The 24503-nt window shown below is 46.8% G+C and overlaps 1 protein-coding gene across 2 annotated transcripts; it reads right to left on the minus strand.

Annotated features, from left to right (window-relative positions):
- Window positions 1-14411: 14411 nt before the first annotated feature.
- On the minus strand, window positions 14412-23143 carry FOXB1 (forkhead box B1). 2 transcript variants are annotated; one of them, XM_080981658.1, is made up of 2 exons: window positions 23115-23143; window positions 14412-17417 (listed from the first exon to the last, which is right to left on the minus strand). In XM_080981658.1, the coding sequence occupies exon 2, from the start codon at window positions 17386-17388 to the stop codon at window positions 16426-16428; it is 963 nt and encodes a 320-aa protein (XP_080837784.1). In that variant the 5' UTR covers window positions 17389-17417; window positions 23115-23143; the 3' UTR covers window positions 14412-16425. The 2 variants fall into 2 exon arrangements, with proteins under 2 accessions (XP_080837784.1, XP_080837783.1); XM_080981657.1 differs by lacking the exon at window positions 23115-23143 and adding an exon at window positions 18345-19000.
- Window positions 23144-24503: the final 1360 nt, after the last annotated feature.

The raw sequence follows: 24503 nt of genomic DNA on the forward strand, positions 1-24503 counted from the left end.
TGCCTGATCCAAGCACTTTTCTTTGGGAATACATGTAGCAATATGGCTTCAGATGTTGTTTTCTTCTTTGGGCTCGTGATAAGCTTCCTATGTTTTTACTGTCCCCCAAGAACTCATCACTGAAAGAAGGAAGCTTCAAAAATAAATACATAAAATAACAAAATGAAAAAACTGAGCAGAACTTCTGTGTTATTTTTCTTGATGATATTTACTAATAAGGCCAACAAGTTTATAAAGAATTATTCCAGTTTAAAAACATGCGTCTTCAACAAGCAGAAAAAATATCTGATATATATTTGATGCCAAATAAATATTCATGGCTCCAAGGCCTTAAGAACTCATTCCAAACATTGTTTTGTTTATCCTCCTTGATTATTTATTCTTTTATTTTCCTTGATCTAATCCAAGGATTCTTCCATCCTTTATGAAAAAATCAACCAAGATCTGAATAGTAAAGTTATCTCTTGATAGCTGTTTTCAAACTGCATGGGGAACATGTCCCCACTACAGAATTCACATGTGTGTCTAAACAGCCATCTAGGCAAAGCAAGGGCCCAGTTCAGAAGAAGAAAAAAGGTTGTGTGCAAGACCCACTTTGATGAGCAATAGGTTGATCAGTGACCTATAAAGATATACTGGTTCAATAACCCCCCCCCCCTTTCCCCTTGGAAACCCTTGGAACTTCAGTTCTGTTAGGGGCCTTAGAACAGAGAATTCTCATTATCCTCTCCAAAAACAAATTCCCAGGATTCCCTAGGAAAGTTAAAGCAGCAACAATTTGATCCCACGCAGAACTTATCAGCCTCCTTGGGATACCAAACAAATATATTGTTACAAATCTGGGATAACACACTTTGTGAGTGCAAGAGCCCCATAACTGCTAGAAATTAATAAATGTTGGAATTTAGATAAAATTTTGAGTATTGAAGGGAAGATGCGAACCGCCAGAGTTCCAGCTGAAAAAAAGCCCTGCCTGTTTAAGTTATCACTGATAGAGATGCCATTAAGAACACAAGGAGAACTACATAGTTGTTGCACAGGTATTACAGCTTAATACTTTGGTTCTTAAACAAGGTGGCACTTTCTGTCAGTTACCCAACCTTTTAACAATCTCCTGAGGTACTTTGAATAATATAACAGCCCTAGGGGATCAACTGGTTTGGGAGTCTTCTCTTTCTAAAAGATCTCTTCCCTCCTGACTGAAATGAGACTCAAGTAGACTGGGTGGATGCGGGTGGCACTGTGGGTTAAACCACAGAGCCAAGGGCTTGCTGATCAGAAGGTTGGTGGTTCGAATCCCCACAACGGGATGAGCTCCTGTTGCTCGGTCCCTGCTCCTGCCAACCTAGCAGTTCAACAGCACGCAGTGCAAGTAGATAAATAGGTACCACTCCAGCGGGAAGGTAAACGGTGTTTCCGTGCGCTGCTCTGGTTTGCCAGAAGTGGCTTAGTCATGCTGGCCACATGACCCGGAAGCTGTACGCCGGCTCCCTCGGCCAATAAAGCGTGATGAGCACCGCAACCCCAGAGTTGGCCACAACTGGACCTAATGGTCGGGGTCCCTTTACCTTTTAGACTGTATCCTTACAGCTTCTACTTCTCCTGCTCAAGCTCAGTTAACTCCTGGCCTAAGTCTCACAAGACACTAAATACTGTTCTTCACACTAAGCTCAAAGACTCCTTTCTCTAGCTATATATATTTTTCTCAGAGTGGATATTACACACAGATCAGAACCAACTCTCTCTCCTTCCTGCTCTCTCTTAAACCATCTCCCTATTTCTCTCCCTCCCAAAGTGCTGCTCCACCTCCACTCTAGCTGGCTGTCTTGGTAGCCAATCAGAGAAAGACTCCTGAGCCTCTGGTGGAATTCTGAGGGACTGCATCACCAGACTCTGGTCTGGCTCAACTCTCTGTCACAGGGAGGTTACAGGAGATGTGATGTCACACAATAAAAATGTGCCCATTTTATAAAGGGGGGTCTGGAGATGTGGGAAGAGCAGGCAGTATGGGAAATGGATTGAGGACTAAATACAAAAAGAAAAACTGGCTGTGAAACCTTTTTAGAGAGTAAAACACTTATATGCTTTGCATCTTATTAAAGCTTAGGAATTAGGCAATTACACCTTTCTATCCCTTTCATTTATGGTATGTTGACCTTCCCCCTCTTCACCTCTGCTGCAGAGAATGAATCACACATTTTTAATAAGATGATCAGAAAAGAAGGTTTACTTACATTTCAGTGCAGGCAGCAAATACAGCAAAGTAGTGTACTGAAAAATACTTATAAGTTGCAGCAAAATAAAAGTTGGTAGTCTTTGCTAATGTTGTTGAAAGCAGGAGCTTTAGGCATGCACATCTGGTCAGCTTGGAGGCAGGGTGGAAAGAGAGTCTCCTCACAGTAAGGAGGCAATATAAAGAATTGTCTCCTTTGTTGCAGGGCTCTTGCCCAGAGGAGGGAAAGGAAGTGATCACATACAGAAGGTCCTATCTAGGAAGTTCAAAAACTCTCTGTGTACAGTGGTACCTCGGGTTAAGAACTTAATTCATTCTGGAGGTCCATTCTTAACCTGAAACTGTTCTTAACCTGAGGTACCACTTTAGCTAATGGGGCCTCCCACTGCTGCTGCGCCGCCGCCACACAATTTCTGTTCTCATCCTGAAGCAAAGTTCTTAACCCGAGGTACTATTTCTGGGTTAGCGGAGTCTGTAACCTGAAGCGTCTGTAACCCGAGGCACCACTGTATTAGCCCTGTGCTTGTGTAGCAAAATATGTATTTGTGATTTGGGCTGCAAACCCCATAGGCAGAAGGGGAGGTTTTGTGTTTTGCAATGTGTTCTGGGAACAAGAAGGAAGAAGGAGATTCTGCTGGGAGTTATGGATGGAAAGAATTTCACCCACAGCAGTGAAAGAACTTAGCATGCAGGCAAGGTGGTGCTGGCTTTCCTCATGGCATTATTTGTTTTGTGGTTATTGGTATGCAGTCATACGTAGAATCATAGAATCATAGAATCATAGAGTTGGAAGAGACCACAAGGGCCATCAAGTCCAACCCCCTGCCAAGCAGGAAACACCATCAGAGCACTCCTGACATATGGTTGTCAAGCCTCTGCTTAAAGACCTCCAAAGAAGGAGACTCCACCACACTCCTTGGCAGCAAATTCCACTGTCAAACAGCTCTTACTGTCAGGAAGTTCTTCCTAATGTTTAGGTGGAATCTTCTTTCTTGTAGTTTGGATCCATTGCTCCGTGTCCGCTTCTCTGGAGCAGCAGAAAACAACCTTTCTCCCTCCTCTATGTGACATCCTTTTATATATTGGAACATGGCTATCATATCTCCTTAACCTCCTCTTCTCCAGCCTTCCATGACTGGGGCACTGGGGTGTGATTCATAGTTAGACAAGTGAGGAGGGACCATGCAGGAGGCTGACCCAACCACACTTCCAGGTTACCTATGGGCATCACCCAGTAGGGGCTCAAACGGTAGGGCAGGGGGCTAAGGATTGTATAACTCCTGTTCATTTTATCTCAACATTTTAGCAGAGATGGGTAATCAGCCAGTAAAGCAGGCTGCTCAATATTTGGATCCCTCTTCTATGCCATGCCAGGCTCTGTAAGTTGTAACCAATAAAGTTGTGTTGGCTCTTACCCAGTGTTGAGCCTAGGTATGGTTATTTACCCCACCCCTTATTGCACATGGGAAGAACACACCACACCTTACTGTGCATTAGAGAAGGACCACAACTCAGTGGTAGAGCATCTGCTTTGCAAGCAGAAGGTCCCAGGTTCAATCCTCAGCATCTCCAGGTAGGGTGGGGAATATTCTCTCTTTGAAACCCTGGAGAACTGCTGCCAGTTCTGAGCTAGATGGACCAAGGATCTGACCTCAGTATAAAGCAGATTCATTCTTCACAACACAACAGTATTTGAAGGCATAAAACCCGTAAGCAAATGGAAGATGAATGAATGCATGGAGCAATTAGTTGAGTTCCCCACTCACTGCCTTGAGTGATATTTTTGAGAAGATATTCAATGTGCCAGATCAATGCAATAGCCTCTTAAGCTCTGGAAAAGTTCTTCTTGTTTACTCTAGAGATGTGGTTTGTTTCATAACTGGTTCTGGAAACTAATGCAGGGCAGAATGCACCATCATTTCTGTGTGATTCACAACCCAAGTGGCATCTTGCAAAGAAAAAGGATTGTAGTTTGCGTAGTTTGGTTGTCACCAGCAGAACTGGTTGTAAGGTTTTTTTCTGATCTCTTTGTCTGTCTAATCATTCACAAAGAGTTCCCATTCTTCTTCTGCAAGATTCCCCAGTGTCTTCAGAAGACCTCATGCTTAATAAATCTAGCCAAAAGGCTGAAAAGTATTTTCAGAAGCATCCTGGAGAGGGAAATGTGGTGGGGTTTTTTTGTTTGTTGAAGAAATTTTATGAGCCACTTAATATATCTCAAGTGGTATACACAAAATCAGTAAAATAATTATCAATAATATACAAATAAATTTCACAGTATTTACAAGTAAGTGCACATAACTAAGTTATACGGTCAGAAAAAAATTACTAAAATGAAAGTTTTTAAATCAAGTGTCTAATCCAGTATCAGCCTTTAAATGAAGCAATCCAGGATGCCTTGATGAAGACTAGATTCTTCCTGGCAGTGGAAACAGGGCATGTTTTTGATGTCATTGGGCTAACTGATTTTTCATGACCTGACCTGAGCCCTCCTCTCTAGATTTAGAGAGGGGAGGAGCTACCTAATTACTGTTAAACTGCTAGTCATGAAACTCCTTATAGAAGTATGGCTAGAAATTGCCAAGAACTGGAGAGAAGTGAAACATCACTCCCTTAAATCTTGGTACAATAGAGTTTGGCAACTTGGATGAAAAGTTGACCAAGGAGACATTTGTTGACTTTTGTAATAAAACTCAATTGATTGAAAGCCACCACCCCTCCCTGGCTTCTTTGCCCTCCTCTACTCCCTCCTCAAACATCCTGGACACACTAGAGGTACCATAAACATATTCCTTTCCCGTTATTTCTTCTGTTATTTTAAAGAATAACACCGTTGTTGTAAATTAATTGTTCTGTTTATTGAAAATGAATGTGTGTTTGTGTGTATTATAGAGATAGATCTATCATCTATCTATCTATCTATCTATCTATCATCTATCTATCTATCATCTAGCTATATCTATCATCTATCTATCTATCTATCTATCATCTATCTATCTATCATCTATCTATCTATCATCTATCTATCTATCTATCTATCTATCTATCTATCATCTATCATCATCTATCTATCCATCTATCTATCATCTATCTATCTATCTATCTATCTATCTATCTATCATCTATCTATCATCTATCTATCTATCTATCTATCTATCTATCTATCTATCATCTATCTATCTATCTATCTATCTATCTATCATCTATCTATCATCTATCATCTATCTATCTATCTATCTATCTATCCATCTATCTATCATCTATCTTTCTATATCTATCATCTATCTATCTATCTATCTATCTATCCATCTATCTATCATCTATCTTTCTATATCTATCATCTATCTATCAATCTATCTATCATCTATCTATCTATCATCTATCTATCTATCATCTATCTATCATCTATCTATCTATCTATCTATCTATCTATCTATCTATCTATAGCTATCATCTATCTATCATCTATTCATTTAACAACAAGCTGGTGCTTACTGCAACCCACCCTGGTACTTTACAGAGATATAAACTGGACTAGGGAATGATCCCAAATCTGAGATAGGTATTTTTGTATTCATCCTCTTTCACAGTAAAAGATAAAGCTGAAACAAAAAAGGTGTAAATACTATATAAATGCAAGTATGTCTGTGCTTAATTGTGAAGAAGGGGGGGAAGAATTTCTAAGTCAATATTGACAAATAAACCCAGTGTGTTGGGTGGGGTTCTTTGCATTTTGTCTGTAGCAATTTTCAAAGTAGGGCGTTGGAATGCTCAGAGTCCTCCTGTGGTGGAATATTATTCTTGGCTGTAATATCTCTCCAAGGAGCTGCTCTAATTAATGCAAAACAGTCTGCTTACCACTTAATAAAATACCATGCATTTTTTTTTATTTAGAAACAAATGATACAAAATAAACTGCTTTTATTTAGCAAAGCCTGTGGAAGGTGTGTTTTAACCCTGCAAACACTTGAGGGAGTTTTGGCAACCAAATACGGCAGGGGAGGGGGGCCCACTGGCTTACAAGGCAGATGCAGCCTCATGGGGCTTCCCACCCACAGCACAACTTACCTGCCTTGCCTCTGCCCACCCCCTTGCTGCAGTGGGGAGGGGTGCTGGAGGGAAATCCCCCTATTGGAACCAGGGCTTGAGAAACCTGCATGAAATCCAGGGTGGACATAGTAAGGGATAAAGGTTTTTTTGTGTCAAATGGAGATAAAGATGAGCCCTCTTTCAGGAATGAAGGGGCTGTGGAGCCCCGTGCCTTTAGCACACCCACTCCAACATCCTTCCAGCTTTACAAACCACAGTTCCCTAGGTTCCCAGGCACAGGGGGGTGTTATAATAATAATAATAATAATAATAATAATAATAATAATAATAGCAATATTTATACCCCTCCCATCTGGCTGGGTTTCCAACACACATAAAAACATAAAACAAGTCAAACTTCCTGATACAGGGCTGCTTTCAGAATGTCTTCTAAAATAAGTTTTGTAGTTCTTCATCTCCTTGACATTTGGCAGGAGGGCATCCCACAGGAAGGGCACCACTGCCAAGATTGCCCTCTGCCTGGTTTCCTGTAACTTCACTTCTTGCAGTATGGGAACCACCAGAAGGCCCTCGGAGCTGGACCTCAGTGTCTGGGCTGGATGATAGGGGTGGAAACACTCCTTCAGGAATACTGGGCCGAGGCTGCTTGGTCAACACCAACCCTTTGAACTGTGTTCAGAAATTACTAGGAGCTAGTGAATATCCTTAAGGACTAGTGTTATATGGTCCCAGCAGCCACTCCCAGCCACCAGTCTAACTGCCACATTCTGGATTAATTGTATGGTGTGTATGTAACCTGCAGTGGCCTGTTAACAGGAAAAGAGGTGGGAGGAACTGAAAATAAGTCAGCAGTACATATCTGGTCCACCATTTGCAAATGCAAGTTGATGAATCATCTGCCATTTAGCTGATTGATGGGTTAAGCAAATAAATTTTGTTCCAGTATTTGTATATTACCAAAAGATCATGATCTATGATTCCATGATCAGTGAGATGTCTTTTGGAGATATTTAAAGGACTAACTATACCCAGAAGTAAAAACTGCTAGAGTACTGGTCTGTACTTAGTGACTCATTTCCAAATTATTAATTTTGGAGGGTCACTTTCTCATAACAATAAACTATTTCCCTCCACTCAGCCAGCAGAAAATCACAGTTCTTTTCAGATGTTGGTAACTTACACTGCCACCACCACCCACTGCTTTAGCAAACACATCACTGTGCTCCTTTGAGCATGTGGGGTCTGACTTCCAAAGTGGGCAAGCACAGGAGCTTGCTGCAAAGTTACAAAGCTGCGTCTGAAGCCGACTCCTATTCTTCCCCATCTCCCCTTGCCTCCTCTTCCCTCCACTCCCTCCATTTTCTCCCTTCTGTCACTTTTTAGATTTTGAGCCTCTGCAGCAGGGAGCTGTCTCCCCTGGTAATGTGTCAAGTGCCATGTAAGAGGAAATAGTTTTATATTGTTTTATTGTTATCGTCAGCATCATGATTATTATTTCATTTTTCTTATCCGCCCTTCACTATAAGGTCCCTGGGCAGGTTAAAGAAATTTTAAAATACAATTTTAAAAACAATTTAAAACAAATTACAGTCACAAGATAGACTGGGTCCTAAAAATATATATTTCTCAGGTTTCCTATAATGTTTGTGTGGGGTCCTTTTTTAGTTTAAAAAATGATGAGCTGGTACTCATATCTTGATATGTGTTATAAGTGCCAGCACAAAATGGCTGCTATGGGCAGCAGAAAAAGAGGTGCTGGTGAGTACTATCACCAAAAAATGCCATCTCTGGCCCACAACCAGCCCATCAGCACCTCCAAACACCTGCCATCTCAGCTACTCCTGATTCAGATGGAAGAGAGAGAGAGAGGGAGCGCTGGGCATCCTCTGCATATTGTTGACACCTTGCTCCCAATCCCCTGGTGACAGCTCCCAGCAGCTTTCTAGATGTTAAATAGCATGGGGAACAAGACGGAACCCTGCTGAGCACAACAGGACAACTCCCATGGTGCTCAGCCTCCCATAACTACATTCTGGAAATGGCCCTGGAGGTAGGAGCAGAGCGACTGAAGCACAGGGTTCCCAGCCCCCACCTCCCTGAGATGCTCCAAAAGGACACCATGGCACTGAAAACTGCCAGGCAGTGAAGGGGAACAAGCAGGGTCACTTTCCACTTATCTTTCTCCCAGGGCTACTAAGGCAGGTTCAGTGGCATGGCCAGCCCTGAAGCCAGGCTAGAACGTGTCCACGTTTCCTCCAAGCAAGCCTGAACCTGGACTGCCACCATTTCTGGTGCTTTGCCCCCAAAGGGGCCACTGCCAGTCTAATAATTTTTTCACCACTGGGCCCAGGGAGATCTTCTTAAGGCAGGAACCCCCCCCCCCCACATCCAGAGCTACAATACCTCTCAGACAAAAAGGAACCTGTGAAATTCAGAGCTACCTAAAATCCTGTCTTGTCATTGTGCTGATGGTTATTATTTTTCAAATGGGGCTACTGCACCCCACCCTGGGGTCCCTTGTGAAGAAGGGGGGCTGGAAATATTTCAAGCAAATAGCTCAACGAAGAAAGCCCTGTTAAGTTTTACAGCCTAAAACAGGTCAACAATACAAAAGATTACAACTGCTTTTCTTATAATCTGCTTCTGAAGTCAGAGCGGTGAGTCGTTTTGATGGCTTCTGTTGAAAAGGGGCTTTCATTGTACTCTTTTTGCCACCTGCTAAAAACATTTCTGTTTACCCAGATATTGAGAATGTTGGTGTATCTCTTAGTTTATTGCTGCTTCCGATTCTTTGGATGTTTTCATTGTTTTCACTAATAATTTCATTGTATTATTCTTTCTGTAAACTGCCTTGAGGGTTTTTCTGGGGGGGGGGGGTTGCAATCACTTGGTATATAAATTTCATGAAATAAATAAAAATAAATAAATAATATGTTTAAAAACAAACGAACTCGGAGATAGTCACATTCCACTTGCGACAGAAAGCCAACCAGCTGACCTGCAAGAGGCAATTTCTCTACAAGCCTCACAGTTCTGACATGATTTGGAAAAGCTCTATTGAAATCAGTGCAGTTCCACTCCAGAATTGTACACCTACTTCTCTAGGCGTAGGCTCCATTGTGCTCAGTGGTGCTTACTTCTGAGTAGGCTTAAACTGTTGTGCTGCAATCCTCTGCTGCAGCCTAACAGTGATATCCTACACACTCCTGTCCTGAAATATGCACATTTACCTGTGAGTAAGCTCCAAGTGAGACTGCGAAGGGTTAGCTTCCCACCCTCCTGCCTTTTTGTCAAATCGAACAGCTCAGCCCTATCTAGGCTTGTTACTCGTAAGTAAGTCCTACAGTGGGCCTTACTTCCTAGGACTGGGGTTGCTCTGGATTATCAGAAAACTGCAGGTGCTTCCTAGAGTTTTTGCACCCTCTCCTACATAGTTCCTTATTTATTTTTATTTTATTTTAATGAAGGCATCTACCGACTCCACCCAATACCCAGGCGGTAAATCTTCCCGAGTCCTGGCACCCCTTCTGTTGCCTCACAAACAGGATGCCAACGAAACTTACACTAGAGTGCAAACAGAAGCCCTGCTCACCCCCCCCCCCCACTTTCACCCACTTCTTAAAAGGGAAGGAAAAGAGAAGTGGGGAGAGAGGGAGAGACAGAGAAAGAAAGAAAATGCATTTAAATTCCAAAGCAGTTTCAGGAGTGGTTTCCTAGTCTCTGAGTCAGAAATGTGTTTGTGAAAATGCAGGCTTTTTGTCCCAGGAAGGGAAGAGGAGGAGGAGGAAGGTGGGGGGGAGGGAGAGGGGCCTAAATCTACATCGGTGGCCCGGCCTCGCTTTACCATTCTCTGCATTTTTCTATTCAAGTCAATGAAGTGCCCTGGGACCCGGGTTTTGATCTAGTCAATTGGAGAAAGTGACAGAATTCTAATATATTTGTTTAATGCTTTTCAATGGGGCCCTTTCACACGTCGGAGGGCTTTTTGCGGGGGAGGGGGAAATGAAGCCCCGAGCTGAAGAGAGAAAGCCAAAAAGAAAGAAAGAAAAAGGTTTTGTGCCCTTTCTCTCCTTCCTGGTCGTTTTTCTTTCTTTCGCACGCCCCCATCCTCCGAACAGCCTTCGAATCTGGCACAACGACATATTCCATAACTTCTTGAGCGCCGGTTTCAAGTGATCTTGGAGAGGAGACGGCATTTTTCTTTTTCTTTATTCCCCCCTCCTCTTTTCTTTTTTTCTTCCTCCTACCGCTCCTCCCCATGCCTCGAAAAGTAGGGGAAGTAAAAGAAACAGCTGTGAAGTTATTGTCAGCTCCTAGAGTTGGACTCAGAGGCTATTGTCAGCCCACGGCAGGCGGTCCAAAGCCTCCTTTTTACAGGCTGTAATTGAAACATATTAATTAGATAATTTGTTGTTAGTTTAAAAGAAACAAATACAGCCCCTTCAAGGCTTCACAGACTGGCATTTCTTCTCATGCGGCCCCACCCCGCGCCTCCCACCGAAAAACACCCTCCGCTTGCCTTCTCGATGTGTGCGTGTGTGTACATATATGCACACTAAGAATTTAATAACTCTTCCTTTGAAATTGAGCAGAATATAAACAAACAAACAAACCTCTTTATTACTCCTTATTAAGAGGCACCCGCTTCTCTGCGCATCCTCCCTTTGGACAAAGACTTGGAAAGCTGGATGTCTAAACCTACCTGGGTTGAAAACACAAGGACGAACCTGCAAACTTCCCAGAAAGCAGGCTCGCTTGCAGTGTCAAATTCCTGCTGCTTTGGGTTGCAATTAGTTCTTTTCTACTGGGTGGAACCGGCCAAGCTGTTGTTGATGTCGCCGTTGTTGTTGTTACTACTATTACTATTTTATTATTAAGGGGGGGGGGGGACAGCCCGAGCTTATTCAGTGGAATTAGACAAGGGGGGAAAGAGGAAAAGGAATGGAAAAAGTCGTTTCCGTCAGGTGCGCTATTGCAAGGAAGGCATATTGAAAAAGTACACTAGAACCGGGATGCGCAAGAACTGCACGCTGTTGCGCATCCTTCCTTGCAGGAAACTCTCTGGGTCCTGCGAGCGCTTGACTGTACAGCTTTACCTCATCGCGCTGCATTTCCAAGCCTGTTCCCACCCAACTTAAACCAAATTCTGTTTGGTATTTGAGTTCCATCACATCCTCCTATACAGCTAAGGGACGAAATATACTTGTGACATGTACCTGATCCTTTGCGGGTTTACTCGGAGGTCACCCCCCCCCCCCCCATACACAAAATAAGTCACAGCTTGATATAATCCGGTGGCAACTTTGCATGGGCGTTTAGCGTGACTTTATTTAATTTTAATGGAGCTCTCTTAAACCCATTCGCCTTTGGGAGGTGACTTTTTGGAGCCCAGCCACATCGGACAGTTTGTGTGGTGCTTTGAAGCCGACAAAAAGCGAGTGGGGGTGGGGGTCCTGGACTCCTTCCGCTTTTTACGTTCACCAAGACAAAGAGTAGAAGAGTTCCTAAAATCCACATTCTCGGCCATTCCTGCTCTGCGGGTGCTCCTCCATCCCGCTTATAGATGAAATTGATTCAAACGACACCGCAAGTATTTAGCTACAGAGAGTGAAACGGGGGTCGGGATTTTGTGGTTAGTGGTGGGTGATTTTTGCTGTTCTTTGGCTGCTCCTGTTGCGTGAGGCTCCTCAGTCCTTGTGCAGACCAAGCCTCTCATGCTCTCCACTTTACACGGCAGGGCAACACGGAAGCTTTTCCGAACCCCAAACCATGGGGGTAGCTAGGGGGCGGGGGGGAGCTCCCCCCAAACTAGAAAATGAATAAAAATAAGTAACTGACCAATCTCGTGGCACATAACTCTGTTCTCCCCCCCCCCCACCCACATAAATTCGTGGCTACTCCCATGCCCGAAACCTGAAGTTTTAAAACAATTCGACGGTTAAAATCGCAGCCTGAGTTTCTGGAGTGCGGGGAAACAGCAGACGACTCACTCAGGCTGGGTCCTACACATACTTACCTAGAACTTAGTCAAGCCTATTTACGGTATTTGCTTACTCCCAAATGCGCGCTGTGCTGAAATATCGCCGCTTCTCTGCCCGTTTACTCGGAAGTAAAGTCCTACTAGACTCAGTGTTGCGCGAGGATACGACTTACTCCCAAGTAAATGCGTGTGGGATTGCATCCCTGTGCAGACTTTTAGCTGGGAATGCTCCATGGAACTAAGTGGGACTTACTTCCAAGTAAACAGGCACAGGAGCGGCTTGCAAAATCGCTTTCGGCTTAACGATTTAGGGATCGGGAGATGTAAGCGTCTCTCGTCGCTTGTGTCCCGATTGGAAGTTAAGCCCCACTGATTAATGTGGAAGAGGATCTCGCCCTACCCAAACCTGGGCCGTGGCTTCTTTGGGAAAACTTTGTGGCATGAGGCGGGGAGAGCCCGTTGATCCAGTGACGCGTCTTGAATGCTTTCCCCCGAGGCTGATCGTGGCGATAGAATCGTGGGTTGGGTTTGATGAATGGGGCGCGTTGTCTCCACTCTGGCAGCCTTTAGCAGCTCGGCGCATTTTAATCAACCCAGTGGATTTGCACACGCACACAACCCGGCATCTCTGCACTTGGAAGATCCAATTTGGAGAAGTCCCTTTGGCGAATGGATCCCTGGGATCCGCCGCATGAGAAGTTCAACATTCTCGCTTTCCTCTCTTCTCCGCTGCCCCCGAAAGCACCGCGTTACATTTTGGAAGGGAAATTACCCGTCACTTGCCCTCAACCCTCCAGTGCCTCCCAGCTGCAGATTCAAAAGATGGGGGGGGGTGCTCATTTAAAAATTGAAATGTTGAGAAGAATTCTCCCATACTGAGGTCTCACCAGACTGTCGCTTTTTAAGCACTTCGGAGTCTCTGTGGTGCCATCCACAGTCTACATACTCCGAAGCCGGTTCGGCTAAGATCGATAGGCGTGCTCCAAAAACTGCCCTGAATTATCTAGACAGATCCAGATTCAAATTATATCGTTTAACGAACCGATTTCAAAGGCTATAGATTTTTTCAAGAGAAAGCATTAAAATCTACTGCTTGAAAGTTCTGCCAAATAAGAATATTTGGTTGTCACTGTGTGTATTCCATCACACACATACACATTCTGATGGTAATTAATCATAGCTACGCACACTACCCCGAGAATAAGTAAAAAGTATGGCTAACGTCCGAGTAACTATTCAGAGGATTGGGCTCCACGTGAATTGAACATGGAGGAGAATGACAATGCAGAGATGCGTGCAGATGCATCGTTTCTAGCAGAGGCAAATAAGGAAAGAAATGCGCATGAGTTTGGCGGGCGTGAGCTGCCATCCCGGGAGGTGTCTGACGAAAAGGTAGAACTGGATGGAGTCCAGAGGATGGAATCCTCGCTCCCGCAAAGGGCAAAACGCATGTGGGCTTTTATGAGAAAGAACTGCAGTCCGATGGTGTAGCATTCTGCAAAAATTAGTCATGACTAATTCCCACCGAATGCAATAAGATGGGATCTATTCACGCCAAAGCTACTCGGATGTGGCAATTCTGCTGATCCAGACGTCAAGTCCCTTTGAGTTTGGTGGGTTTTACTTCCTCTTCTCCGTGTGCTTTAGGATCGCAGCCCTAACTGAGCATCTTTGGCTGAATTGTGCCCAAGACTCGTAATGTTTTGCTTATACCGTCTTTAGCAAAGATATTCCTTTCAAAGTTCGTTACGAGGCATATCATGACGTGTGAATCAGAATCAAGAATCACACGCATATTTCCTACTAATTAACCATTTCATTTGTGCTTTGTATCAGTAATATCTTGAGAATATATGAACGAATGCATTATGAAGGATTAGGGGAAAGTAGGAAGTCGTCCCCCCTTCCATTAATTGCCGCTTAATCTATGTCAAACCCATGGATTTCAAAGGAAATGTGATCACACACACACACACACACACACACCCTTGTTCTTCAGGCTGTTTCCTTCTTCTCCCGGGAGAGATTCTATCTCTCCGCCGCCCCCGCTTGTTTATTTATGTCCTCTCCACGTTGAAACAGCGCAATTCTGCAATGCATCAAATAAGGGACTTTTCTGCTGAAAAAGACGACCAATGAGGTCCCATCCTGGCTTTACATATTTTAATGAGAAAATATTATTTGGACGGCTAGTTTCATAATTTAACGTAGAGACTTTAAAAAATAAAAAACCCAAACAATTGTCCGAAAACAGGCATGCTGGGAGGGAAACAGGAACATTAATATTTTAAATATCATGCTCGGTTCTGTACAGGAATTAAACAAAAACAAAAACCCAACAACGACACATGGCCCGATCCAGCGGGAAGTTCTCTTGCAAAAGCCCCATTGAAATTGCGGGTGCGCAAGAAGAGAGCACATCCGTGAGCACTTTTTCTTTCCCCCGCTGCTCTCGCGCATGCTTCCTTCTTTGCAGCGCAACTTCCTGCCAGATCGGGCCATCGGGTTCTTAACAGCTTCGCATGGGCGCTTCTGCATCTCGTTTTGCTTTTCGCCTTTTAACTTAAGCGGTTCAAAAACGGACGGATTCCAGCAAACTACCTACAGCTAGGAAAGGGTTACATCGAACGAAAGTGCATTTTACACAGTTGGTAATCATTCCTATTCACAGACATGTACAGTTTATCCCTCCTAGTTCCCCCTCCCCTCCTCAGTTTTTCTCAGTAGTTCCGACAGAAAAGAAGGGTATTTTTAATGGGCGTTCCTCTTAGGCCTCTCAGTTGCCACGTTTAAAACCAAAACTGGAAGTCTGAATCTCATTTGGTACTGGGTCTGGTTTCCCTCTTTAAAAACATAATCCATGACTTAAAAAAAATATCCTCGAAACAATCAAAATATTAGAAAATCACTCCCCTTCTCAACTCGGAAAGTAAACTTTCACATTATAAGAGTTATAGAAAACGGGCCAGGGTATGGGGGTTCAGGGTGGCGTTTAAACGACTTCGTAAACATAACGGACCCGATCCAGCCAAAGTTATGCACTTCAGTAAACAGCGCAATCCTATGGGAGTTTCCTCAGAAGTACGTCTCGCTGTAGTCAGCAGAGCCTGTACGTACGTGCGGATAGGATCGCAGCTAAATTAGCTTTTAGTCTGTGTGTGTATTCCCCAAAGAAAAGTTAACAGCAGCCGGATCCAAAGTCATGTTTAATCGGAGATAAATCTCACAGGGTTGAAAAAGTATTTACTCCCGAAAACCTCAGGCCTAAGGCTGCAATCTTCTGCAGATTTACCTGGGAGTAAGTCTCACTTGGAAACATACACAGAATTGCTCTGAAAATGTCCCATTAAAATAAATGGGACTTTTTTTTTTTTTTAAGCAGTTGACTTTGGTTCGATCGGGCATCCTCTTATTTCACAGGGACATCCTTCTCTTCCTCGGGGCCTGTCCCCCACCTTTGCCGGAGCACAATTTTTGCGTGAAAGGCCGGGGTTGGGATGGGGGTGTCTTTAAAAAAAGCCTTAAATGGAAAGCAAGGGCACGGGGTTTGGACGTTTCAGAGAGAACGAGAGAGCGACCCTTTCAGTGCATGGCGTCACCCTGCCCAAAGAACTTTTTAAAAGTTGGACAACAAACCTTGTGGAGAAGTCTCCAAAGTGAAACCAATTTGTGGGGGAAAGAGGGGGAGGGGGAGGGGGGAGAGGGAAGAAGCATCTGTGATAGCTGTGGATTTTTATCTCCTTTCTTCCCCAAGAGAAATCCTGCCCGGGTTGTGGGGTGGGGGGAGGATGGACGAGAGACAGAAATGAACAAACAAGTTTGATTTTGCCTTTCTCCAGCGTGGGCCTGCAATTGCGTTGAGACGCACCGAGTTCTTCTGGAAGCCGAGTGCCCAGGAGTGGGAGGGAGATGGTAAAGTCTTTTTCTTTTTTGCAGGGGGGGGGCGGTATTTGAACCCAAAGCACGCACCGCTCAGTCCCTTCCGACGAATAAATATAGCAGGCGGGTGGACCAGGAAATTTGAGGAGGGTCAAAATAAAGGAAAACGTCGTCGACTTGGGGGTTTGACGGGTGGGATGAGGGGTTTTCCTTTCCTGCTGTCTCCCCCACTCCGCCAGCCAGCCAAACAGCCAGCGCCCCCTCCCTCCCTCAGGCCCGGGTGTCAGTGGACGGCGACCACAGCGTGGAGGGCGGAGGGCGGGCTGGTCAGGGTCTCGCTGGGGGTGGCGGGGCTGCTTTGGCTGGTGGCCGTCTGCGAGGACGTGGGACTGAGTGAAGGCGGCGAGTTCGAGAGGATGGTGGGGATGGGCGCGGGCAAGGCGGGCAAGGCGGGCACTGCGGCGGCCGGCGTGGGCTTGATGGGCACCGGGATGGCCGGCAAAGTCTGCCCGGCGCCGTGGCACAGCGGCTTGAGAGGGACCCCGTAGGCGGCGCTGTAATCGCCGCTGGCCATGGAGATGGGGGTCGCCGTCTCGAGCATGCCGGAGCCGTACACGTGGGGCCAGCCGGTGCCCACCGTCGTCAGCTGGTTGGGGAGCGGGTAGGCGCCGGGCATGGGCTGCATGGTGGAGAAGGCCAGCCCGCCAGGCATCTTGTACTCGCGGGCGATGATGTTTTCGATGGCGAAGGGGTGCTTGAAGCCCGACGGCTGGGAGACGCCCAGGTTGTAGGGGGGCATCTGGGGCAGGTGGGAGCCGCCGGCGGCCAGGGCGCTGAGGCGCAGCTTGGCTTGCTGCTGGAGGTACTGGGCGGCTTCCGACGGTTTGGAGGGCGCCAGCGGGTCGGACTTGAGGACCTTGAAGCGCTTGCGGCGCCGCAGGAAGCTGCCGTTCTCGAACATGTCCCCGCAGCTGGGGTGCAGCGCCCAGAAGCTGCCTTTGCCCGGCTGGTCCGGCCGTCGAGGGATCTTGATGAAGCAGTCGTTGAAGGAGAGGTTGTGGCGCAGCGAGTTCTGCCAGCGCTGCGTGTTCTCCCGGTAGTAAGGGAAGCGGTCCATGATGAACTTGTAGATCTCGCTCAGCGGCAGCATCTTCTCCGGGGAGCTCTGGATGGCCATGGCCGTCAGCGAGATGTACGAGTAAGGAGGCTTCTGGTCACTGTACGTGTTGCGGCCCGGCCGAGGCATGGTGGCGGCGGCGGCGGCTCGGAAGAGATCTGCAGAGGCGGGGGGGATGATTGAGGAGAGGGGCGGTAAGAGAGCTCGCGTTAAGCAAATAGATCTCTATATCTATAGCGGGGTGGGGCAGAAAGTAGTTTACAGGTGAAACCGGTGATTTTCTAGGCTTCCGTCTCCCTGCTTTTCGCGGCGAGAGCCTGAAGGAGTGAGCAGGTCTGCTGGGGTAATATCTGAGAAAAGTCCCCCCCACACACACACACATGCACACAAGGGAACGGGAGGGGGGCTTCACCTCCAACTCAAGAAGTTATACTGACAGACCAAAACCACCGCCCCTCCTCAGAAACTGTAGCTCTGGGCATTAGGAGTGATCCATCCCTCATTTTCCACCAAAATAAATACATCATTGTTGTTGATAATAATCGGTTTCCCGGCGCTTTCCCGGTGCTTGCCCTGTAGGAATTCTTACAAACCGATCCTCCTTTCTTTTTAAAAAAAACAACAACAAAAAAACCCTCCATTACTCGTGAGTAAACGCTGAGGAGTTCAAAGGGACTTGCTTCCTCGCCACTGTTGGAGAGACGGGCTCCCTCCTCCGCCGACCATTATAGCGATGGTTTCAAAGTACAAAAAGTTATTCCGATACGCCCCCACCCAGCCCCCATGAAAGCGTAAACTCCCTTCCAGAGTCCATCTCTCACTCACTCACTCACTCACTCACAAACACCATCACACCATCCGGTCCGCAACTCATAAAAGTTCATCCCCCTCCCCCTGCCGTCAAGTACGAGGGACGCAACGGGACAGCAACCCACGCGGGAGCGGGGGGACATTTCTTCCTAGTTTCCCTCCCCGTCTCCAAACTTCCTCCTCGGCGGAGCCTCTGACCCGCGCAGCTGAAGAGCCATCCGAGAGGAGCAAGAGCTCCTCCGCTCCGCTCCTCCCCTCCAACATCTCCGGCTCACCTTAACGCTGCCTCCAGCCGAGAGTCCGCATCCGGGGCCCGCTCCTCCCCGACGCCTGCCCGCTGCTGTCCCCCGGACCGGCTCGCTGATTCCCTGGGCTCCGACGGAGGGGCTGAGGGGAAACTTGGAGGTCCTGTCCCCGCGCAAGCCGGCGTGGAGCGGGGCTGGTCCGGCTGTGCGCAGCCCCGGAGGAGAGATCGAGGCGAGCCGATCGAGGGCTGGCCAGGCGCTCCTCCTCGGCGGGCTCAGCAGCCCGAGCTAAGTAGCTGCTGCTGCCGCCGCCGCCGCTTCCTCCATCTCCTGCCTCCCAATCATCTGCTGGTTGCATGCGGCGACTGGAGCAGAAAAGACCCCTGTCGGGGCGCTTCATTAGCGTGCCACTTCTTCTCTATCATATGACAATCGCCTTGGGAGGAGGAAGGAGGGGAGGGAGGAGGGAGGATGAAGGAGAAGCCAGGAGGAGGAGGAGGGGGAGGAGGGGGGGAGAGAGGCGCAAGAGGGCTGGCGGAAAGGCATAATCTGGTTCCATTGACACCTATTTACACGGACACCTTGGGCCAATGGGAAGCAGTGCCATCGAAAGCCAAAGCGCAGCCGCCGGAATGGAAAAGGGGTGAGGACCGCAGCCCGGGAAGGATGTGCGCGAGGGAGACGCAGAGAGGGGTGGGGGAGAGGGGGGCGCGAGCAACCGTGCGAGTCAGCCAGCCCGGGTTGTGTGCATGCGGAGTCTCTGGGCGCAGGGACTTGGCGGGGCGCTTCGCCCGCAATTCACACTTACAAATGAAGCAACTGAGAGGCTGGAGGGGGAGAGAAGGGGGGCGGATGGGGAAGCCGGAGGAGGGATGTTTGACGTGGCAATTGCTTGCCTGGCCTATTCTGCTTGTTCGACATTGTTCCCTGATTTGTATTGTTAGCTAGCTTCAGGCTGGGCCCCCTGTCCCGTCCCGCGCCGCCCCCCCCCCGCCCCCCGTTCCCGGCGAGGGCTCCCCTTCCCCCTCCCTCCCCCCCCCCCAGCTGGAAAGGCCTTTCTCTCGCCCAAATCCGAGCCAGCTCTTGTCTTGGCGTTTCTAAGGACTCTTTTTAAGAAAAGGGGAAACTCTCTTGTGTTGTGTGCGCGCTCGGAGTTTGGCGGCGTTTGGGTCTGTTTGTTTTCGAAACGCAGTCGCTTTCCACCCCTGTCTTTCCGTGGTGGAATAAATCACGCTCTGGGTTGGGGGATGAGTTATTTATTTAAGGGCGGATTTATTTATTTGCTTGGGAGACGGTCCAGCCACATGTTAAGCCACTTTGAAGTCCCCCCCCCCGGTGGATTGCCAGGGAGGAGGGAGACCTTAAGCACATGCACGCTGCCGAAATCGGGCCGGAGAGTGGGGAGAGAGAGACTTAGAAGTGTTCGGATCCCTCCCGTGTTTTGTTTTATTATTTGAGGGGTTGGGAATGTTCTCTTTTTTTTCTTTTTTGGAATCTTCTTCGCTAAGAAAGGCCAACTTTTCATCCCCAGTGAGAGACCCATCACTTTCAAAACCAGCGAAGATCTCCCTTGCTGCTTGCTTTCTTCCTTCTTTCTGGCAATTTGCCCTCTAAGGAGGCATGAGGAGCGGAGAGAGATAGGAGATCGCCTATCTCTGCTTCTGCTTCTTCAAATTAATGTGGGTGCCTGCTAAACAGTTAAGGAGGTTTCAGGTAGGCTCGGGAATTGCATGTGCACGATCCTACCTAATCAAAGTACTTGTTGCAGTGGATGAGATTTTAGGCCATTTCACTATTTCACTGAAATTGAGGGAACTTGAGAAGTGGCTGGATCGTGAGTTATGTGCATGCACGCATGAATGAATAAGCTTACGATCCTATGAAAAACGGATCCGCTGAATTGGTCTACCTTGCCTAACTGGCATTTCTTGTTTACGTGTAAAGAAGACACTCGGGTATGTTTAGAGCGCGTCTATAACAACAAACTATTTAACAGCGCGATCCTGTGTATGGGATTTACTCCTAGGTAAGTATAGATCTTAGTACATAAAGTCTCAATTGTATTGTTGGGACTAGGATCGGGACGTTATTTCACCTGTTCCGTGCGATCCATTAGCAGGTTAAGCTGAAGTATCTAGATAGCAACAGATTTTTGTCGCGATCAAAAATGTATTACATTCAGTAGGCACCCCAGGTAAAGTAAGTGCTGTTGATTCTCGTGAAACTTCCCACAAGCGTAATTAGGCTTAGATCCTTTCGCACGTTCCTTCTTTATTGTGTACACCAGGATCGTAACGCGTGGGGAATACACGTGAGTCCTCTGAGACTCGGGATTGTCTTCGACTCCGTTAAATGGTTGTGGCAAACCTGGTTTCGTAGTTGAGTAACGTGTGAAAGGACAACCTACATGTACACTGCGTCTCAACCGAGTTGTGGAGCTCTCCAGCGTCTCCACGACATCCGCCAACGCTCTGGTCCTCGCCGGGGGAGGGGGAGGATCAAAAGGATCGCTGAAATCTAAATAAAGACTTTCCACTCTTGAGGAGGTGACCTACTTCTGTATTCCCGTGTAAATCACTTACACACCTCTTGTGTGACTGTTGATACGACGCGGCGAAAGTGACAGGTGAGCAGTTCAACACGTAGAGCAACGGGTTTAGAAGTCGTGCAAAAGCGATATTCTAAAAAGAGATTGCAGAACAAAAACAAAAAACCCACCCCTACCCCAAATCCTCCCCTCTAACGTAGCTGCAGACTTCGGAAAAGGCGAACGCGCCACGCTTGGAAGGGATGCTTGAGAAAGGACTAAGGCAGCGCCCAGCATGGAACATAAACATGCCCTGGGGTTGGGATCTGGGGACATCCGACTTTCAGAGGACAGCGCCGTCGTCGCCGTCTTACATGCCCGCCTTCCTTTAGCGCCAAAGTTCTCCGACACATTCCATTAACAGCGAACCAAACGTCCGGCTGGAAAAGGGCAAGTAAAATGACGAGAGTGCGGAGTTACCTCTCTTACCAACAAAACCCAGAACCCTTCCTCTTCGCGAAATATGCCCCCAGTATAATTAAGAAACAGTTTTTAATACTCTTGGGCAGATTTTATTCTTACAACGAGCCTATAGAGTAGGCCAGTAATATCTTCAGCATAGGAAGACGAACAGGGCCTTTTTGTTTTTTTTAACTCAGGGAAACCAAGCGCACAAAGAGCACCGACGGGGCCGGCATGAAACTTAGTAAACGGTCAAACGAAGTGGCAGCGATCAGCTGAAATCATTCTTAAAAATTGTCTTTGGTGACCCAGGTTTCAAAAATATACATATTTTAAAAAACATGTGGGAGGCAATAGAGGTTTAAGACACGCCAAAGGAGGTATAGGTCTTTCCCCTAACTCATAATGATCCGGTGGAACGCCTTGCCACTTGACAGTTCCATCGGCATCCACGCAAATTTAAGACAAGGCAAAAATGGGCGGGGGTCAGGGTTGCTGTCATAAATGCAGCTTTTTGGAATTCCTCATCCTGTAGGATGCGAGCCAGAGAGATCAGCAGATGAGACCTAATTAGGAAACCCTGAAGCTGGTACCACGTAGCTGCTGGTTCTCTATTCTAGAAGGAAGATCCGGACCGAAACGACGCCGAGCGGGTTCAACGTGACAATTCCAGGCTGTCCCTTCGCCTCTGTCTCGCTCCAAGCCTAGACGCAGTTCTCTGGGAGTGAGCATCATCAGGAACTCGCCCCTGCACACTCTCCACACCACACTGTGTTATTTTTATTTTATTTCTAAATGACATTGAGTTTTTTGAAAAGAAAAGGAAAGAAAAAAGAAAAGAAAAGAAAAAAGAGTGGATCGCTTATTATAAACTTCTCTCTCTCTCTCTCACACACACACACACACACACACACACACCACATTAACTGCATTTTCGTTGCTGGTCAATAACTCACCAAAACGTAACTTAAACACGACGAATTTAGGAGATTAAACAATTTCATTAATATTGAAATGGCGGCGGAGCCGGAGCGCGGCCGCTTGAGATGCACACGCACGTTTTTCAATATTAACAGAAGTACTTGAAGAGAAGAATAATGTCACCTTCTTAATTCAGGAAAAATAAAGCGTCGTCGTGGGGCTGGGGGCGGGGTGGGGGGGGGTGCGACGAGAGCGGGAAGAAAGAAGAGAAGAAAGGGACCCTAAGCCCAAATTTCTTGCGCAACGTTGTATCTACGGATTCTTAAATTGCATCTTGAAAGAGATCTTTCTTATAGATCCTGCCGTACTTGGCTGGAGTACCGCATTGTGTTTGTATGTGTGTGTAATTGGGACACACGCGCACGCACGCACGCACCTTTATCCATACTGGACCAGAGCAGTAAACACTCTGCATCTCTACGGCAGAAGGAGCGCAAAATTATTTCTCGAAGTCCGAAACCACCTTGGGAAGATTCATTGCGGTTATTGCATAGGATAAGTCACTCTCCTATTTAAAGCTTCCATCCCATGGACACTGCGCTGGACACAGTAAGCTGCCCACTGAGCACTGTGGGACTTGCTTCCTAGTGACCACGCACAGGGTTGAGCTCAAAGGGAAGCAACGGTTCTGGCAGCAAGAGGGAATGCTTTGCACACGTGCCGAGAAAGGGACGCAGACACCGCCCTTGCGAACGTCTTTTTGGCTTTCCCCAGGAAAGACGGGCGCCCTCGATGGGGGCTGAGCTGCTTCCGCGGCGCTGTAGAACCTCCACATGCCAAGCAGTGCACCTCTGAATGCCGGGGACAGAAAAGGAAAGCATGGCCATTACCTTGACGCCCTCCCTGAGCGCGGCAGGACATCTGGTTAGGCCAGATGGACTTTTTTGGTCTGATCCAGCCGGGTAATTGTTGGGTTGCGCTTGGAAGTAAAAGGAACCAAAGCTTTAAAGGAGTTCCTTTTGTTTCACGGTTTATATGCTCACCTCCCCAAGCAGGCGCTTCCGCTCTTTTCTCGTAAAGGTTCAGGGTTTTGTTCCTAGGGCATTTCTCTAGTGGAGCAACGGAGTGCCCAAATCATTCCAATGTCCTAAACAGCAGAAATCTAAATGGCGAAGTTGGTGGGGGTGGGGGGTTCTTCCTGCATCCAGAGTTTGGGATTCTCTTTTGGGGTGTGTGGGAGACCCATGGACGTAAATAAGTTTATACACACAGCCACACAAACTATTAAGGCTATACCTCTCTGCCCACTGACTTAACAGCATGTCCCAATCTATAAACTAATTATGAGTAAAAATGTCGTAGTGCTTCAGTCCGCCTTAAGAAACCCACATTAGTTCTGCTGGGCGTCACGCATTATCGCTTCAAAAATTCAGATCCACAAACCACTTAAGCCTACTGCCAGGCTTTTCACTCGATCCATGCTTCCCCCCAACGCACACACAAATAAAGAGTTAATACATTAATTTACTAATCATTACTGTAAAACCACATGCTGTACTTCGGACAAGTTATGAATAAAAGAGAGAAAGCATCGCGATCCGGAAAGCTGTTGATTTGTCTGCAGAACCCATCAGCGCAGGCTGACTATTGGTGTATTTACCCGGAAGCAAAGTAAGCAGCCAAATGGTCACTTTATCTGGGAATATAACTCAATAAGAAATAACTGGGAATTACTTCTGAGTAAATTTGCACGAGGCTTCCGGAGATCCTGAGCACGTTTTAAAAAAAGAAAAAAAAAAGAATTAATTTCCGGGGCTTTCTTCCGAGTAACAGTGCGTCCTTCCTCAGAATTGCACTGATTCGAAAAGGGCTCTTCCCCACCCTAAGAAGGGGTACAGATTCTAAAGCAGGTTGCCACTGCATTCAGGAAACCTTTACGCGTAAAAATGTATAGGATTGAGGTTCAGGGTTCTGTGCGTCACTTTGGAAACGGAAAAGAATTTTCCTGATTGTCTCTCACACTCCTTTCACCCATTAAAAAAAACCTTTTTCCAAATCCATCCTCTCAGTTTTAAAATGTTAAGCGCACGCCTCAAATGTTATTTTGGGTTTGGAGACACGAAGGAATCACTCGCCAAAGGGGGAATCAACCTCTATTCTGTAGGAAATCAAAACAAATAGACTTGGAGGTGGGGTGAAGAATGTGGGTGGGTGGGTGGGAGGAAAGAAATCTTATTCAAATAAGGAGCTCAGGGGAAGTGTTGGGAAAACTGTATAAA

This window comes from Podarcis pityusensis, assembly GCF_964106645.2.
Source record: "Podarcis pityusensis genome assembly, chromosome: 14".
Lineage (NCBI taxonomy): Eukaryota > Metazoa > Chordata > Lepidosauria > Squamata > Lacertidae > Podarcis > Podarcis pityusensis.

What these genes read in the sequence shown, in the direction of transcription:
- FOXB1 (XM_080981658.1), bottom strand. Translation starts at nt 17,388, where the DNA reads ATGCCTCGGCCGGGCCGCAACACGTACAGTGACCAGAAGCCTCCTTAC.